Source organism: Ursus americanus, chromosome 9, assembly GCF_024610735.1.
Source record: "Ursus americanus isolate L20-20 chromosome 9, mUrsAme1.1.p, whole genome shotgun sequence".
NCBI lineage: Eukaryota > Metazoa > Chordata > Mammalia > Carnivora > Ursidae > Ursus > Ursus americanus.
In genome coordinates, this window is record NC_142135.1 from 32554704 (window position 1) to 32573890 (window position 19187).

Consider the following 19187-nt stretch of genomic DNA (forward strand, 5'->3'; position numbering starts at 1 on the left):
GAACAAAGCTGGGTTAGTTACACTTCCAGATATCACAATTTATTATAGAGCTACAGTAAATAAGACACCTTGGTATTGGCACAAGAATAGAAATTTGCCTAATTGAAAGGAATAAACTTCAAAAAGTTAACCACATGCATGTGGCTTTTTTAATAAATGTACTGGATCAAGTGGACATCCAAAGGGTTAAGAATGAATTTTTATCCCTACCTTACACAATATACAAAACTCAATTCCAAATGAGTTGTAGATTTAACAGAGTAAAGCACTATACTAGAAGAAAACATATGAACATATCATTATGGCCTTGAAGAAGATCAAGATATTTTTATACAGATCACACCAACACACTAACACTAAAGAAAAAAATTGAAAACTAAAATACACTTAACACTAAAAATTTCTGTTGATTAAAATATCCCATTAAAAAGTGGAAAGGCAAATCATAGAGTAAAATAATTTTGCAATACATTTATGCTATAAAGAATTCAAATCTATAATTTCAAAAAAACTACAAAACTCATAAAGCAATAAGAAAAGACAGAACCCAAATGAAAAATGGGCTAAAAATTTGACTAGGCCCTTCATAAAAGAGGATAGCTCAGCAGTCTATTAACCTATGACAAGGTCATTAGAGCAAGCAAATTAAAGCCACAGTGAGGTAATAGTGAACATCCAGATGAATGGGTAAATGAAAATAAAAATACCACGAACAAGTAATGATGTGGAGAAACTCAAACCTTTAACGCTACCATAGGAGGAAGTACAAATTGGTATAGTTTTTTAATGTAGGAAGTAAAATCAATACAGTTTGAGAAACTGCTTAATAATATCTACTGCAGTTGAATATATGCATAGTCTATTACCCATCTATTTTACTACGAGGTATATTCAAAGCAAAATAAGTCAAGCAGAAAAAGATGATTATCATATGGTTTCATTCATATGTGGAACATAAGGAACAGTGCAGAGGACCACAGGGAAAGGGAAGGAAAACTGAACAGCAAGAATAAATGAGAGAAGGAGACAAACCATGAGAGACTCTGGACTCCGGGAACCAAAATGAGGGTTAAAGAAGGGAGGGAGGTGGGGTATGATAGGGTAACTGGGTGATGGGTATTAAGGAGGGCATGGGTGGTGATGAGCACTGGGTGTTATATACAACTAATGAATCATTGAACACTACATCAAAAACTAATGATGTACTATATGCTGGCTAATTGAACATAATAAAAACAAACAAACAAAGCAAAAATGAACACATATGATTACAAAAAGGCATGTATGAGAAAGTTCACAGCAGCACTATTAGGAATGGCCAAAATCTGAAAGCAAACTATTAGTCAACTGTAGAATGCATAAATTCTTGTATATTTATAGAAAGGAATTGTGTATAGCAATGAAAATAAGTTAACTGCAATTACTTGCAATGACATTGATAAATCTCAGAAACATATTAGTAAGAAAAAAAAAGCCAGATGTGAAAGAATAATAGATTTTTGTAATTCCAGTTCTATAAAATTCAAATGTGTGTGTGAGTATTCCATTTACATGAAGTTAAAAGTAAGTAAAACTATTTTATGGTATTCGACGTCAGGTTAGTTGTTACCTTAGCAGGAGGAATACTTACTAGAAGAGAGCAAGAGGGAGGCTGGTGATGTTCTATTTGTGCTGTAGGTGCTACTTACATGGTGTCATTACTCTGTGAAAATTCACTTGGGGGCATATTTATGATTTATACACACTTCTGTATAGACGCTATACTTCAGTAAAAAGTTTACTAAAAATGTGGAGTTCTGCTGCTGGGAATGACAGAGAAACTTATATTGTACTAACTCTCCTGCCAGTAAAATTACAAATTCTGGACAAATATTTTAATAAAAAACTGTTGAAAGACAGCAGACAACAAACAAAGCTGGCAGAAATCGGTGACATGACCCTTAAATAAGAAAGGTGCATACTGAAACAGCTTTTCTCCTAAGGGCCTTCCCAATTTGGTGCCCTGCCGAGGAGTTCTAGCTCAAGAAAAGAGCTTCATTCTTACATGGCTGAAGAGCCAGAGGTCAGAATTCAGAGTTGTCAGAGCAGCTACAATTGTAAGGAAAATCCTGCAAAAGAGGGAGCCAGAGAAGAGGAAACCCCAAATTTACACACAGCAGCCCCCTAAATCCCTCCCTAAATTGTACACTGCAGAGGGAAAACAAGAAGAAAGCTGAAAACAGCCGAAAAGCTAAAAGAGACGCAAGGAGATTTCAGCAACTTCTTGATGCACAGGACACAGAGTCTGGAGTTTAAGTCCAGTGATGTCATAGGATTTTGGCCAATAATTTCGACTTTGTTTGGAAAGTTCACACATTAGGAATGAGAACCACAAACCAGACTAAGGACTATGCCTTAGAACTATGGAAGAACCCTTAACATATCCTCTATAGGTTTTAGGTGATCCTTCAATAATTTCACTGTCTGCCAAAATAAAAACCAACATTCTTCCAAATCCAGAGTCTCTAAATGTATGAAACACAATGTCCAGTACACAGTAAAAATTAGTATATATAAAAAACACATAGAATGTGATCCAGAATCAAAGGAAAAACCAGAAATATAAGTAGACCCACAGAAGACAAAGATATTGGAATTAGCAGACTTTAAAATAAGTATTATAAATATAGGACAGAATTCACAGGATTATACACACACATGTATTACATTTAAGTAGATACATTATAGAGACTGCACATGCATGTATGTACATTACATATACACACATACACACATGTACATAAGTATGCAGGTATATATATAATCCTATGGATTTTTCATATATTTACATATGTGTATATATGTGATCCTGTAAATTATTTAATATATTTACACACATACACATCATATACGTATATAATATTATACACACAGGGATATAATAAAAGGAGAATTTCAGGAAGGATATAGGAAGTACTAAGAAAACCAAATGTAAATCTTAAAAGGAAAAATACATTTTTGCTAAAACGATTCATAGTATAGATTTCAAGGAACTTGGACACTGTAGAAAAAAATTCTAGTAACTTGAAGACAGGTGAGTGAAAATAACCAAAATTGAGTAAGAGAGAAAAAAAGATTAAAAAATAAACAGAACTCAATAACCTGTAAAACATTGTTAAGAGGTTTTATACATGTAACTGCAGTTCAAGAAAGAGATAAGTAAAAGAATGGGGTAGAAAATTAGAATATTGGCCAAAAATCCTCCCAAATAGTTGAAATCTTGAGAAACATAAATGATGAAATCATATCTCTTTTATCTCTCAAAACCATCATTTTGGTTTTGTCCCAATGATTTATTTCCATTCACTTTTCTAAAGACTTGTGATTATGAAACTGTATAAAAATATAATAGATATGATGTTATCTGTTTTAAAAAGTGAAAGGGTAATAATGTTACATTTTGCTAAATAAAGAATCAACATTTGAGATATCAAAGAGATGAATCTGATTAAAATGGGAATAGGAAAAGAATAAAGGATCAAAAAAGAAAACTCTTTTTCATCTGTATAGTTCAAATTGTGATGAGAATGGTGAATAAGATACCAAGTAACAAACAAATTTGTAATGACTTCTGTCACGTTGAAAGGAAAATACTTTACTTAAGACACTATGCAACTTTAACTGAATGACAGTAAAGAATATATAAAAATAAAAACTTAAACATCAAAATGTACCTTCAAAAATCTCTTTATGCTTCAGGACAGTAATGAATAGTTTCTCACCAATGAGTCAAAATAAAAATATGTGAATATATGAGACATTTTACCATCTAAAAAAGCAATCTCACTTCTCTACTGGTAAATTTTAGTTATTTGAACATATGGCTCCAATCTTCTTAAAAATGCTTGATCAATCACTCTTTCAAATATGCACTGTCCCATCATTTGGTAATGTCTAAATAACATCTGGGACAGGAGAGGGTAAAAGTAGCCTGATGTTAAAAATTGTAGAAAATACTACTTTCATATTAAAATTTTAATTTCTCATAACCTAATTTCTTTCAGACATGAGCAATGAACATGTGGCCCTTTCTATAGATGTTTTAATACACAGAACCCTCTTATTTTGCCACACACAGAAATAGTGGTATAAGAAGAAGCCATCTATTTCAAATACTTTCACTAATTCCTTTACTAGGGAAACCATTCAAACCTTATAATCAAAGTTGTCTGGACTTCTATCTTAAAAAGAATTTAAAAAATATTTAAGTTAGCTATAAGACATATGGAATACTTATTATTAGAGTGGTTTTTAAAATACTTCCTTAGATGTTTAAAATTATAAATTACTAATGTCCATGGAACTGAAGTACTTTTTTGAATCATTTGAATATATAAATTTAAAATAGGAAACTATGAGCAGAGAAAACAGAATTCCAACAATACCAGTAAATATCCATGTATATTCAATAAGTTCATAGCCTCAGCTCATAGCCTCAGAGATTGAATTACGAACATATTCTATTATGCAGATGTAGAGAATAAATGATGGATTATTATACATTTTTTATGATAACTGTTCATGCATATGTTCCATCAAATATGTTAATGATCATGATCTTTGACAATATAAGACATACTTATAAATAAATGCAATATTTACTTTCTCCATGAAAAAAACATCCTGGAAGTCATTCTTATGAATGAATTTTTTAAATAATTAATGTTTATTTATACATACCTTAACTTGAACTTGAACACTAATGAGCAATATATCCTCAGCCAATAGTAATGTCTTTAACTTCTAAGTGTTATTTCCTAACCTTCATTTCCTTCATGCATATGTACACATTTTTACTTATCTTCAGTTCTACACATTACTAATAAGTTATGATCACATTTTAGGTGTAAAACACCAATTTTTGCCATATGTTCAAGCAATGAAAATTAATTTTATTAGATGTTAGTTGGTAGGTAGTGACAAGACTGAATGGTGCAACATGAAACCATATTACCCATGAATGAATTTAATTCTATAGCAGAGGAGCCATTTGGGGGATGATTAAATATTAAAAGCTACAAACTTGATTAAATCAAATTAATTGCATGAAAATCTATAATATATGTAGCTAACTAGAAAGAACTCTATTCTCATTGTTCTTCACATACTCTATTCTTAATTTGCTGGGGAGGAAAAAATAATGAAAATTTTTGGTAGATTTAAGAGTTTCAGATATGAAGAGTCATCAAAACTAGTTATTGTAATAGCAATTAGAGTAAGTATTAGCATTAGTAGCCTGTAAAATTAAACTATAAGAATTAGTACAAATTGATTTATATTAGTAAACTGCATGTAGTAACCTGTGATTCTACATTGTGATTTAGAGAGAATGTATTTAGTAGATTACAGTGACCAGAAAGAATAGACACTAAAATGAGTCCACATAAAATAAACAGTAGTGTAATTATTATACAAAACATGTTTAATGGCAATTGCAAATAACAGTGAGTAAATGTTTACTCTGCGGAGAAGCTGAAAAAAGTGAGTGCTATAAAAGTAGTGTTTAAATAATACCACCCAACTATAAGAGACTATAGCTAGTGGAAATAAAATTCTAGTCATCAGAGACATTATTTTAAAAAGGAGTGAAGGTAATTCTCTAGGCTTTCCTATGACTAAATATCCCATAAGACTTATCCTTTGCTCTAATTCTCTATTCATCAAATAGCCTTCTGATATATAATTTAGTCCTCTATTCATCAGGGAGAATGTGATCCATGTAAACAACAGTCATTTGTTATGTTGTCAAAAATATTTCCTATGATTGATAAATGACATGGCTTTTGTGCTTATAAATTTACGCTTCTGAAATTTGGTTAATATCAATCAATTCTCCATTATTTCATAAAAAAAATGTTGCTAAGCCTGGAACATGCTGACTCCATGAAGATAAAATTATCCCATTACACTACACCCAGCAGCAAGCAGACACCTCCCCCTTTTAATAAGAGACTCATCAAGAAAACAAATTAGATTCATAGGAACAACAAACCAATAATGCCACTTTTTAGTCTAGAAAACATTTCCAAGGTTCTTTTAAGATTCTCTGAATTGATCAAATTCTATCTGATACTTTGGACTGTGTATAATTCAGGGTAAAATGCAAACACTGACAATAATAATAACAATAACAATAATCACATTAGTTTGTAGCCCTGAGAAATTTAACTTTTATAACCACCCTTAATGTAAGTATTATTCTAAATGAGGAAAGTGAATCATAGCAAGAGAACGTTCCTGAAGTCATATGGCTCTTAAGTGAGAGAATCAAACTTTAAATCCATGTTTGTTTGAGTAATGCTCATGGTCATGGTTTCAACCACTATGCTATACTTGCCATCCTACATTTTATAAAATACTTGGCATAATGAAGATGGAAATCATAATTTCAGATATATATATAGCTACATGACCAAATTTTACAATGGCTGCTATCTCATTCCTATATAAGTTTCCAATAGCTAAAATTAAAACATAACTGTGCTTCATTTGAGGTCATACTGTGATAAATCAATGCTGTAAGTATAACCTCATTTTAGTGAACCAATTTAAAACCATCAATAACTATGAAAACACTAATAGATGCCTGTTAATATCCACAATGGGATCTTCAAATTCTATGTCGTATATATCATTCAAGATAATGCAATAAAGGTCTGATAAATCTCACTGAAAACTTACTTTGCAACCTCCTTGTTGGGCTCTCTCCATGAAGCTGTCGTCTCGGCATATATGGAGAAGGGTGGGGAAGTGGTAATGAAGAAACATCATGGGTCTGAAGTTTGTACCAATGTGGCTCATCATCTAATAATGCTGTTTCTAATTCAATCAAAATCTACAAAGTCAAGAGACAAAAGGATGTTAAAAATCTATAATATAGAAACTCTCTTAAATGGTCTCATACCTTTTACAATAATGATAATTATAATAAAAATGCTATTAGGTCAAAAGCAATGTTATGTTACAACACTGTCCATATGTTTTGACAATAACTAAATAAAAGATAAATATGCACAACTTCTTACTGACTCAATAGTTTTAAAAAGCTAGATTATTTACAGGTATCCAACCACCCATCTACTGTTAAATTTGCCATTACATAAAGACACCACAAAAAAGAAAAAAAACTACAGGCCAATATCTCCAATAAACACAGATGCAAAAATTCTCAACAAAATATTAGCAAAACAAATCCAAAGATACATTAAAAAATCATTCACCACAATCAAGTGGGATTTATTCCTGGGATGCAGGGTGGTTCAATATACACAAATCAATCAATGTGATACATCATATCAATAAGAGAAAGGATAAAAACCATATGATCATTTCAGTAGATGCACAAAAGTATTTGACAAAGTACACTCATGATAAAAGCCCTAAACAAAATAGGTCTAGAGGGAACAAAGCTCAACATTATTAAGCCATATATGAAAAACCCACAGCTAACATCATATTCAAAGGTGAAAAACTGAGAACTTTTCCCCTAAGCTCAGAAAAAAGACAAAGATGTCCACTCTCACCACTGTTATTCAACATAGTACTAGAAGTCCTAGCCATAGCAATCAGTCAAGAAAAAGAAAAAAAGGCATCCAAACTGCTAAGGAAGAAGCAAAATTTTTGCTATTTGCAGATGACATATATAGATAATCCTAAGGACTACCAAAAAATTACTAGAACTGATAAAAAAAATTCAGAAAGGTCACAGGATACAAAATCCAAATACAGAAATCTGTTACATTTCTATACACTAATAATGAAGTAGCAGAAAGAGAAATTAAGAAAACAATCCTTTTTAAAATGGCACAAAAAATTAAAAAATACCTAGGAATAAACTTAACCAAGGAGGTGAAAGACTTGTACTCTGAAAACTGTAAAACACCGATGAAAGAAATTGAAGACAACACAAACAAATGGGAAGACATTCCACGTTTGTACACTGGAAGAACAAATATTATTAACACATCCATATTACCCAAAGGAATCTACAGATTTAATGCAACCCTATCAAAATACCAACAACATTTTTCACAGAACTAGAACAAATAATCCTAAAATTTATATGGAACCACAGAAGACTTCAAATAGCCAAAACTATCTTGAAAAAGAAAAATAAAACTGGAGGTATCACAATCCCAGATTTCAAGATACAGAAATCAAAACAGTATGGTGCTGGCACAAAAATAGATACATAGATCAATGGAACAGAATGGAGAGTCCAGAAATCAACCCACAATTATATGGTCAATTAATCTTCAACAAAGGAAGCAAGAGCATGTAATGGGAAAAATACAGTCTCTTCAACAAATGATGTTGAAAAAACTGGACATCTACATGTAAAGAATGAAACTTGACCACTTTCTTACACCATACACAAAACTCAAAATGGATTAAAGACCTAAATGAGACCTGAAACCATAAAAATCCTAGAGGAGAGCACAGGCAGTAATTTCTGACATGCGCCATAGCAACATTTTTCTAAATATGTCTCCTAAGGCAAGGGACACAAAAGCAAAAAAAAACTATTGGGACTACATTAAAACAGAAAGCTTTTTCACAACAAAGGAAACATTCAGTAAAACAACAAGGCAACACCCTGAATGGGAGAAGATATTTGCAAATGATATAGGCAGCAAGGGTTTACTATCAAAAATATATAAAGAACTTATGTAATTCAACACCAAAAAACCCAAATAATCCAATTTAAAAAACGGGCAAAAGACATGAGCAGACATTTTTCCAAAGAACACACACAGATGGCCAACAGACACATAAAAAGGTGCTCAACATCACTAATCATCAGGGAAATGTAAATTTGCCATTACAGAAATAATGCTTATTACTACAAGTCTGTAGTAACTAATAGTTGTATATCATTTGATAATTTAAAAACATTTTTATTTACATTTATTAATTTAACCTTTACGAAAACTCTTAAACGGGGAAACAAAACCAAATTAGAAGTGTCTACTGTATGTTAAGAATGATGTCATATGTTATCTTAATTCTCAGAAAAAAACTACCAGATTGGTCTTATTCAACTTTTACAGATAAGGATACCAAGGCCAACAAAGGTGAAAAGAACTTGTCTAAGCTCATATTAGCTGGTACGTGAGAAAGTTATAAATACGAATCAAAGCCCGTCTTATTTAAAACTCTGTTCAACACATCATGCCACTAAGAATTCAAAAAAGGAAAGAAAGTGAAGAATAGATTTTTAATACAAACCATATCATAATATGGATTTTATAGCATGAATATTTAATAAATATGCAAAGGAAGTCAGTCCACAGAATAAATGACTCTTTTTATTTCCCTGTAGTGTCCTATGCAAAGATGACAGTGCTTGCGGTGACGCACATGAGAACTGCTGCATAACGATAAATGACTATTGAGCTATGCGAGCTAAATAGAACCGTATTGACTGCCACAAATACCATACATTTGTGAAACACAAACCAACGTTTTAGCATTCAACACTGAGATTTCTACAACAGGAATAAACATCTAAAAATTGTCACAGATTATTTAAAACCCATTTGTTGATGGCATCAATGTTTGGTCTTAGAGTAGTAGCTAAATTCATTCCATGAAAGAAACTGTTTACTTTTTCAGATATTCAGAATATAAGATTTTACTGATAATCACATAAAGAAAAGTATTTAAGAGGACATGAATAGTCTCAGCTTTAAAATAATTCCAGATACCTCTCCTAAGAATTCGCTTTCTTCCTCTCGAACTCGAGCTTGATCCCAGAGCGTAATCTCTAGCATCCGTTCCCTAAATTCTCTTCGGTGGACTGGAGAATAAATGAATGTTTGGTTCCATTTGGGTTCCAATGTTTTCTTTACTGTTTTCGTTCTTCTCTTGTTTTTATCACTATAAAAAAAATAAGAATATATGAACTTACATAAACCTTTTAAAGTTTTGTCCTAAAAATTATTCACTTAAAATTTCTCAGGCAGGGAGTGAAGTTTTACCACAAACTTATCATACATTAAAAATACTATAATAATTTAAATTCCTATTAAACTTTATAGGTATATAATTATATCACTTTATAAAGGCAATGTTTTGATAAATCTGAAAACCTTTCGTGATAATTAAAAACTTCATCTTTCTCAAAATCTAAATAAAACCAGACTGAAAAATATTAACTCTCCATATTTTTAAACATATTGCCCTATTGGAAACCTTCAAAATGGCAGTGAACCAGTAACATGACATATAATACTCACACCACAGAAGTGTAATTGCACAAAAGCCCAAAAAACTGTGATGTTCACAACTTTATATCCATATAGCTCAGCTGAGCAATTATAATTACACTTTACTAAGTTACTTTCTTGCATAAAGAAATACATGCTTGCCCATTTGACAGTTAATGGGGTCTTTAAAAGCACTGTAAAATTATTTCTTTTTCTTTTCTTTTCTTAGAGAGGGAGGGAGAGTGGCAGGGGGAGAGAAAGAAACTTAAGCAGGCTCCACGCGGGGCTGCACACTGGGCTCCATCTCAGATAATGACCTGAGCTGAAATCAAGAATCCGCTGCTTAACTGACTGAGCCACCCAGGCACCCCTGTATTTTTAACTTTTTGAGGAAGCTCCATACTGTTTTCCAGAGTGCCTGCACCAATTTACATGCCCACCACCAGCACACAAGGTCCCCCAAGAGTCAGACGCTTAACCGACTGAGCCACCCAGGTGCCCCTGTAAAGCGATTTCTATGTGAGGTAGCCACTATAACGTGGGCTGGAAATGCAAGCTGGCTCCCTGACAGATGGGGCGTCCATCTCGGAGGCTTCCATACTTTTTAAAACTGCATTATCTCTATCAAGTGAATGTTAATGACAAGGCATCCCATTATATGCATATATATTTACGAAATACACGTTATTACTGTACTGTGGTACTAATACATTGTGTCAATTCGTGAATATACAAAATTAGAAATTAAAAATAATTAGGTGAAAATTTAGAAAATCAAATATTTCTTCCTGAACGCTAACGGATTGTCTTAGATCCCCTGGGTGCATCCATTCCTTTTGGACATCACTAGCTTATTAGAGAGATTCAATGGCTGAATAGGAATAAAGAAAATCACCTAGGAAGAAAACAGTAAGCTATCTAGAGAGCTTGTTGAAGTGAGAAATGGACAATAAGCTCTGAGTAGACAAATTCCCTCAGCACAACTAAATTCTAAGACTGCTGGAATATAGGAAGCAGGGAGAACTAAGAAAGGACAGGTGTCTCTGAATTGGGGAGGCTTTGCAACTTCTCCTAGGTGAATACAGGGTTTCATGCTCAACACGGGTTGTATTTAAATAATCAAGGGCACATATGTTTCCAGAGCTCATATATTTAGTGTGGCAGAAAGCCACTTTAAAACAATGTATCTTCATTAATTTCTATGGTCTTATCAGGAAAATAACTTCGGAAACCCACATAGGAAATTTTAACTCTATTCCATGTTATGAAAAAGTGCTATTATAAACAAAAATAACAAAATAATAGAATAATAACAAGGACTAGGATTTATTGCTCCTGTCATCCCCTCTCTTCATCTAAAATTTTCACAAATATTTATAAAGCACCTACATATATTCCACACTTTAAAAAATGAATTATGAGACCCTGTGAAGAGAGAAAGTTCCCTCCTTTAAAGCCAGGAAGAAAGCACTGAGTGGGAGCCTTGCTGTATAATCCAACAATTGCAGGTTTTACTTTAATCTGAAAGGGAATAGAAAAATAAACCTTGACTTCCTCTTAAGTAGTGAAAAAAGTTCTCAAATAAAGACGACTATTTCAGAAAGGATGTCTATACTGGGTAGGAAGGAGAGTAGATAATCACTGAAATTCCTCGCACACCCACCATATACAATTAACATTTAATAAGGCAATTTAGTGTGTATTGAAGCACCAATCCATGCAAAGAACCATGAAAAATTATCTTCAGGGAGTTAAAAAAAAGTTAAATTATTATTATTATTTTGTTTTTGGAAGTATAACAAAAGCCTTCAAAATAAGGTCAGGTTAAAAAGGAGGGGCAGCTCAGTCAGTGGAACACGCTACTCTTGATCTCGGGGTTGTGAGTTTGAATCCCATGTTGGGTATAGAGATTACTTAAAAATAAAATCTTTAAAACAAAGAAACAAACAAAATAAGATCAGGTTGTAAAAGTCAAAGACAGAAAGTTGCTAAGAGTATTTAAAAACTAAGATCAATACGCATGCTATTGAGATTTTTTTTTTTTAAATAGCAGCCCAACAGCAATAAAATAAATCATTGATCTCTAACAGCATCATTAACCTGTTAAGAATGGAAACTATTTTTTTTTTAAATAAAATCCAACCTAAAGCCTTTTCTATGTATTTTCATGCTACTGGTATTTTTGGTTTCCATCTAATTTATTTTAGTAACTGTACGCAAAGACTTGATGTGTTTACTCAAAATGAGAGAAAGAAATGTATTTTGACTGAAAACCAACTTTTCTTCAAGATATAAAAGACTGTAAAGCACACCCAGCTATTTTTTAGAGTACATAATTCATTACTTAGAAAATAGTGTTTTAAATGGATTAACTAACATAGTGACATTCCAGTCTAAATCTCTTCAATGCAGTCTCACGTGTCCCTCCACGAATTCTTACCAATAAAAAGGCATCAATTATTTTCTACATTCACCTATTCAAATAGTTTTTCTTCCAGAAAAACTGTCAAGAAAAATGAAATAATTCATACCAAAAGCATAAACAGCCCTTTATGCATGTGTAAAAACTTGTATCAACAGAAAAAAAACTGATGATAATGTAGGTGTTTCTGAGTTCAGGAAAGAATTCTTTTCTCTTTTAAAGACAAAACACCCTGGGGCTCCTGGGTGGCTCAGTGGGTTAAGCATCTGCCTTTGGCTCAGGTCACGATCTCAGGCTCCCGGAAACAAGACCAGCCTCCAGCCCTCTGCTCACCAGGGGAGCCTGCTTCTCCCTCTCCCTCTGCTCCTGTGCTTTCTCGCTCACTCTCTCTCTCAAATAAATAAAGGTAAGACCCAGACACAACTTTATCAATCAATAAAGTAAGCAACAAGCTTGCTTAAATATTCTTCAAATTCCTCATAATTTGCAAGGAAACAGCTGAGAAATAATTTGTGAGTGAAATATTAAAGTGTTTCCCACATTCTTTGGTGTTGAGAAAAGATAAAAAACACTACATTTACAATATAAAGGATGGTGAAGGGGACCTTCCTTTCCATTTTAGATCTATCTGCTCAGAAAGGAGGAGAGGGTATGTAAAATAAAATAAAACTAAACAAAAATAAACAATCAAATATTATTATTTGATTCCATAATTTGAAAGACTTTTTATCATCTTCAAAAATATTTTTCTTCAAAGGTTTGAGGAAGTAGACACTTTAGTTCTATGTACCCATAAGTAGATGGGAAGGCAGCATTTCCGGCAGCTTGTTATGACGGCATTCTAAGAATGCTTGGACTAGAAACCAGGTGTGCTGTAAGAAGCCAGGGGATGTGGCCTCCAGGAGGGCAGAGGAATGTGGCTGTGAAATCTGTCATCCAACTAAAGTGTAAGCTAGATTTCAAAGCCCCAGTTATGAATATCATCTCTTCTTCCTTTGCCCATCAAAGTATATCCCTAGCCAAAAGACAACCTAAGTTGTGAGAAAACAACTTTCTTCAAGCAAATTTTTTCTTTTTTTTTTTTTTTTAAAGATTTTATTTATATGACAGAGAGAGAGACAGCCAGCGAGAGAGGGAACACAAGCAGGGGGAGTGGGAGAGGAAGAAGCAGGCTCATAGCGGAGGAGCCTGATGTGGGGCTCGATCCCATAACGCCGGGATCACGCCCTGAGCCAAAGGCAGACGCTTAACCGCTGTGCCCCCCAGGCGCCCCTTCAAGCAAATTTTCTAAGATGAAATTATAGGGCAAACAGTTTCTAATCACTTTGGATAGGATGGCACCTTGACATATCTTCTGAGGGATTTTCTTCACAAATTTCACTTCAAAATATGTATCAAATAAAATGGAAGGCCTTTGTTAATTGCCTACTTCCTTTCTTTCATCCTTTTCTTTGACAGATTATTCTTCAGATGATGTGTGGGCACTCGACTCTGATGACTTTCAACTTGAACTAAGTACATGAGGGTCCAGAAGTGTGTGAACATGTTGAAGATCACATCTGTGCCTGGCCACTTCCAGCCTGAGAAAAAATGACCAGACCTTGAGAACACTCTGTCCTGGAAACTACGGATGCAGAAAAGCCGGGGAAAAGGTAATTGGTGCCATTAATTCTCTCTTGTTTCATGATGTCTATTCAAAAATCTCTTTTATTTTTTTATGTTCCAGAAATTAAAAGTGATTAGACAATTTTTGAAAAACTATTTCTCCAATCCTAATTCCTCTGCTTAAGTTAGGGCAGAGCAATATCATTTATGCTAATTAGCATGGACACAAACCAATGATGCTTGAAGAAGCTGATTCTGGGCCCAGTGGTTAAGTTTCCTTGATGATATGGGGTGGTGAAATATGAAACACTCATTAATTTTATGGAACATAAAGAAATGAAGTATGAGGAAGTAGGACTTGTAAAGGAATATGGTGAGTACCTTTTAGCATCATTTCCAGCTTTTTGCTTCTGTAGATTGTGTTAAAAATGCATTTGATTTTAAAAAGTATAATTTTTAATGATTTTGACAAATGAAAATATACATCATTTAAGAATCCATACAATGTAAAATAAATATTCAATAAAATCATCTATAACATTTGATACAAGTTCTAAAACAATTGAGGCTATACTGTCACTGCTTTGAAGACTAATGGGAATCACATGAATAATATGAATCATTATGCTTATGTTAAACTTCATAAATATCTGACTTGCATGATATATAAAAATAAATAAGGCAGAATTGAAACACCCACTGTTATTAACATTTCTTATTTATTTTCAAGAACATTTATTTTTGTTTCACATCCCTACCTTCTGTCCGGAAGAAAGTAAATTTTAACATAAGGATTCCTTGGCCTCCCATCTTCCCTGGAAGGGAGATCCTTTGCTCCCAAAATTGTAACTATTAATTGATGACCAACCTTGTCAAACCATAGTTTTATCTGAAAAGGAAAAATATTCATTTATCAGCTCAAAATTTTGAATACCATAACATAATGTTTACATTCCCAATCTTTGCCCCATTCTCTTATGCTAATGTGAGCACAGAATATAGGTTCTACTTAGTAAGCTGCAAACAGTTAAAATAAAAGGATATGCTATAATAACTTCAATGAATAGAGGAAATAATTCAGATATTTTGGGTTGATTGAAAAAACCCTTGAGCTTTTTGTTATCCTAATTTGATTGCTTATGAACATGCATATAATAATTACATTGCCATAACTAAGAACTTTATATACAATGACTGCTCTGTGTCTATCTTTATGCAAGAATCACTGTGGTTCATTTTAGCTCCCCTACAATAATGAGCTCAGAATAACTGCTCAAATGAATTGAATAGATACTTTATTTATATGGCATTCACAGGGAATTTTTAAGCAAATGTTTTAAAAGACAAAACGTTTCATTTAAAAAGACATTTCAAAGATTATAAGCCAGGTAGAATTACTAGTAGCTTTAGTCAATAGCCTCCTTAAGTTTGGATTTAAAACCATAATAAATTCATCTTTATAGATTTTTTTTACACAGACATAAAGTCCCTTTTTCATTAGTGAGGAAGATGTATCACATCCTTAGAATAATAGGGTATATTTTATCATTTGAGATGAGAAAATGTGAGTAATTTCCCTATGACATAATCAGGGATTAGAACTTCACATCCAGCTGCTAAATTCATTTGATTTAACAATTATCACCTCCCACACACAGACCTCACACTCCCACACCTAGCTGGCTGTTTCTACCATGTCAGGATTTATAACTATGGCTCTACCCCACATTTTGGTTCAGAACGCAGCACATCTTTGACCACTATCTTGACACTGAATCCAAAATCTGAAATTTGGGAATGAAGTTATGGTTTATATATAGTTTTGTGGTTTATATGCTTTTTAATAGTTTAATTTTTCCTTTAATTTGGATGCACAATATTTGCAGCAGTTTAAAAAATTTAAATATATGTCTCATGTCAGTCCTTCCCTCTCCTCCTGAAGTGGACAGTCAGGTCTGGGCCAGCTCTGACATACATAAATAAATACATATCATACATACATACATATAAAAAATCATATAAAATAAAAAATATATGTATGTATATATGATATACTGGTAGTGCAGTTCCAATTCTAGCACGGTTTTGTTGTGTCCCTTACTCCATAGTTTAGAGAATGACAGGCTGAGCAAGACTCCTGAGTCAGAAGAGGAAGACTGATGGCCCAGAAGGGTATATAAAATTATTTATCCTGCTTCTCAGTCAAATGGAATTCTCCCTCTTAGTAATAATAAGAAATACTTAATTTTTAAAAATTATAATTATTATTCTTTATGTTGTACTAAGTCTTTATGTTTAATGCAGGTATTATCTTGCTGTTGTGTAAAAAAATTTTCCTAATAGAGCTGCCAGGTAGCCTCTAGAGAAGTGTTTCTTAAAGTGTGGTTCCCTAACCTCCTTACAATCTGTGTTATCTGGTTTATTTGTTAAAAAGTTAACAAATTCCTGTGGCCCACTTGTCACGTACTGAATCAGAACGGGGCCCAGGCACTCGCATTTTACCAAATCCTCCTGGTGATTCTCATAGGCATCTAAAGTTTGAGAACCACTGCCTTAGACTAGGGGATCGACAACCTGAAGAAAAAGACTCTAACACGCAAATAGAAAAAAAGCTCCAATATTTCCTTGTGTGACAATATGAGAACATAGATACAGATGAGGGTAAGTAGAAAAAAAATATTCTTCTGCCAAAAGACATAAGGGGAAAACAACAACAAAAGTAAGAAATACAAGAGTATCTCGTATATGAGATGAAACAGAGATGTTGTCAGAGAGCATCATGGTTCCTCTAAAATGTGTCACCAAAGCCACATTAATTTCTGATATTCTCTATTTTCTATAGCAATAAAAAAGCTGATGGCTTTATTTTTCCATGATATTAAAAATCCTTCTCTGAGGATCATGACATGAATATTAGGCACTTCAAAGAGAAAAAGATTCTAAAGGCTAAAGAAAAGTTTTCTGATAAACTTTACATTTAGAAACTAAGAAACAGTAATAATTATTATTAGACTAAGCTCATATTGGAGAAAATCACTGATTTCTGTCCATTTTTTGGAGGGATGAGACTAAACCCTTGCCATCTCCACAGGCGATTTTTTTGCTCTTCTAAAATTGTTAGAAACATTTCAGATACATAACTGCAAATGTTTGATAAGGAGTATTCTTTTTAGATTTTCTTATGCCATAGAAAACCAAAAATATCATTTGTCAATAATATTCATTTTTCATACAAACATATTAGGCATATAGCCTTCATATTTTTACAATTATACCTCACAGTTTATTAAATCATACTTTCCAAATAGATAAATGTTAAAATAATATAGATTAAAAGAACAGGCACTTTTTAATTTTACTGATTTTTTTAACCAAAATTACAACTTTTAATAAATGGTCTTAAATTAGGCATTTGATCAATAGCCCTATTTTTTATTTTGTATTACAGGACTTGCATTGAAGTTTTTAATAGATATCCAGTTCACCTTATCCAAACAGAATTATCTTATTAGCTAGATTATTTTATCACATTCCTAAATTTCTTATCTGTGCTTTTCAAATGAATAGTTAAAATATATGTTGATTTCTCCAAAACGTAACAAATATATCTCCACAATCCTAGATATGACATACTTCTTATTTTAGCTGATTTTCATTAATAGAAATCTTGGCATCATTTTAATTGTTTTAATATAACAATCATTCCAGCTTTCCCATGTATGCATTCTTAAATTTCCTAAGGAGAACTGAACAGCAGAAGCAAATATTTAATTCTAAATAACATTAACTAAAACAACTATAATTTTTAAAATTTAAACTAAATTAGTATTATTCAAAACTAACAACAAAAAAACATGCAGCAAAGCAAGGAAAGCATACTACTACTTTAAAAAAAAGAAAAAACTATATTGTCATTACTTTACTATATAAGGGTTTCCTAATGAAAAGAGGCAAACAACTTGTACCAAGTATTACAGTAAAATTAACGGCATTTCGATTACAAAATGTAAACATAAACCCAACACATTTTATTTAGATTGTTATTTTGTTCTTTCAAAATAATACACTTTCCAAAGTTGAACCTTATATATAATATGCATAAAATTCATATTTTAGATAAGGTACAAATTTATTTGCCAATCTCCTCAAGGAGTTGTTGCTTGGAAAATGCAAAAGAATGTACATGTTAAGTGATATAATGAATGATTTAAAGAGACAGCAACCTTAGTGTAATAAAGGATAATACCAACAGTATAAAATTAGCTATTTTTGTCAATGTTATATATATATATATAAGCACAGTCTGAAGCCTATGACTTTTAGTATTTGGTTCATCATATAAATCACTAACAAAGATTGTCTCTTTAAATTTTTATTGTATTTTAATCCCCATGCAGAATTTTACAAGCTGGCTTATAAAATGATTTGAAAGTCAATAATATGGTTTGGAGCAACATACCAAAAAAAGTTTCCTACTACGCATTTTCCAAAAACATACAAATAAGGGTTAAAACACAACTTTAGTTTCTATCAGGCAGACAAGGCCTTTACCTGAACCCTAGGAACAAAAGGCGTTGTTCTTCTACTAAGGCTTTGGCTCTGGTAAGCAAAATTAAAGAAAAAAGCAATAAAACAAAACCAAAAAGGACAACACGCTGGAACTAAAAGACCAAAAGTAAAATAAACACATAAAACTATCCCTTAAGTATACTTTTCCCGTAACAATATATATCTAAATTAAGTACTTCAATAGAATGAATAAGTTAATTTTGCCAAAATGTTAAAACATATAAAAACTATATAAAATCTTAGTTTTTAAATGTAATCAACATAACAGGAATTAATACTGAATGTAAAATGACACTTTTGGGCTCGTATACTCTGAAAGAATGAGTATAAACATAATCCAAGAG

At 32.5% G+C, this 19187-nt stretch overlaps 1 protein-coding gene across 1 annotated transcript in view; it reads right to left on the reverse strand.

Moving 5' to 3' along the window:
- Positions 1 to 19187, reverse strand: part of RIMS2 (regulating synaptic membrane exocytosis 2) — a 364820-nt gene that overhangs the window by 249531 nt on the left and 96102 nt on the right. The window contains exons 9-11 of the mRNA XM_045805820.2: positions 15033 to 15163; positions 9747 to 9918; positions 6721 to 6874 (exon numbers count right to left, since the gene is read on the reverse strand). Of these exons, the coding sequence (XP_045661776.1) occupies positions 6721 to 6874; positions 9747 to 9918; positions 15033 to 15163 (457 nt within the window). The remainder of the gene's footprint in view (positions 1 to 6720; positions 6875 to 9746; positions 9919 to 15032; positions 15164 to 19187) is intronic.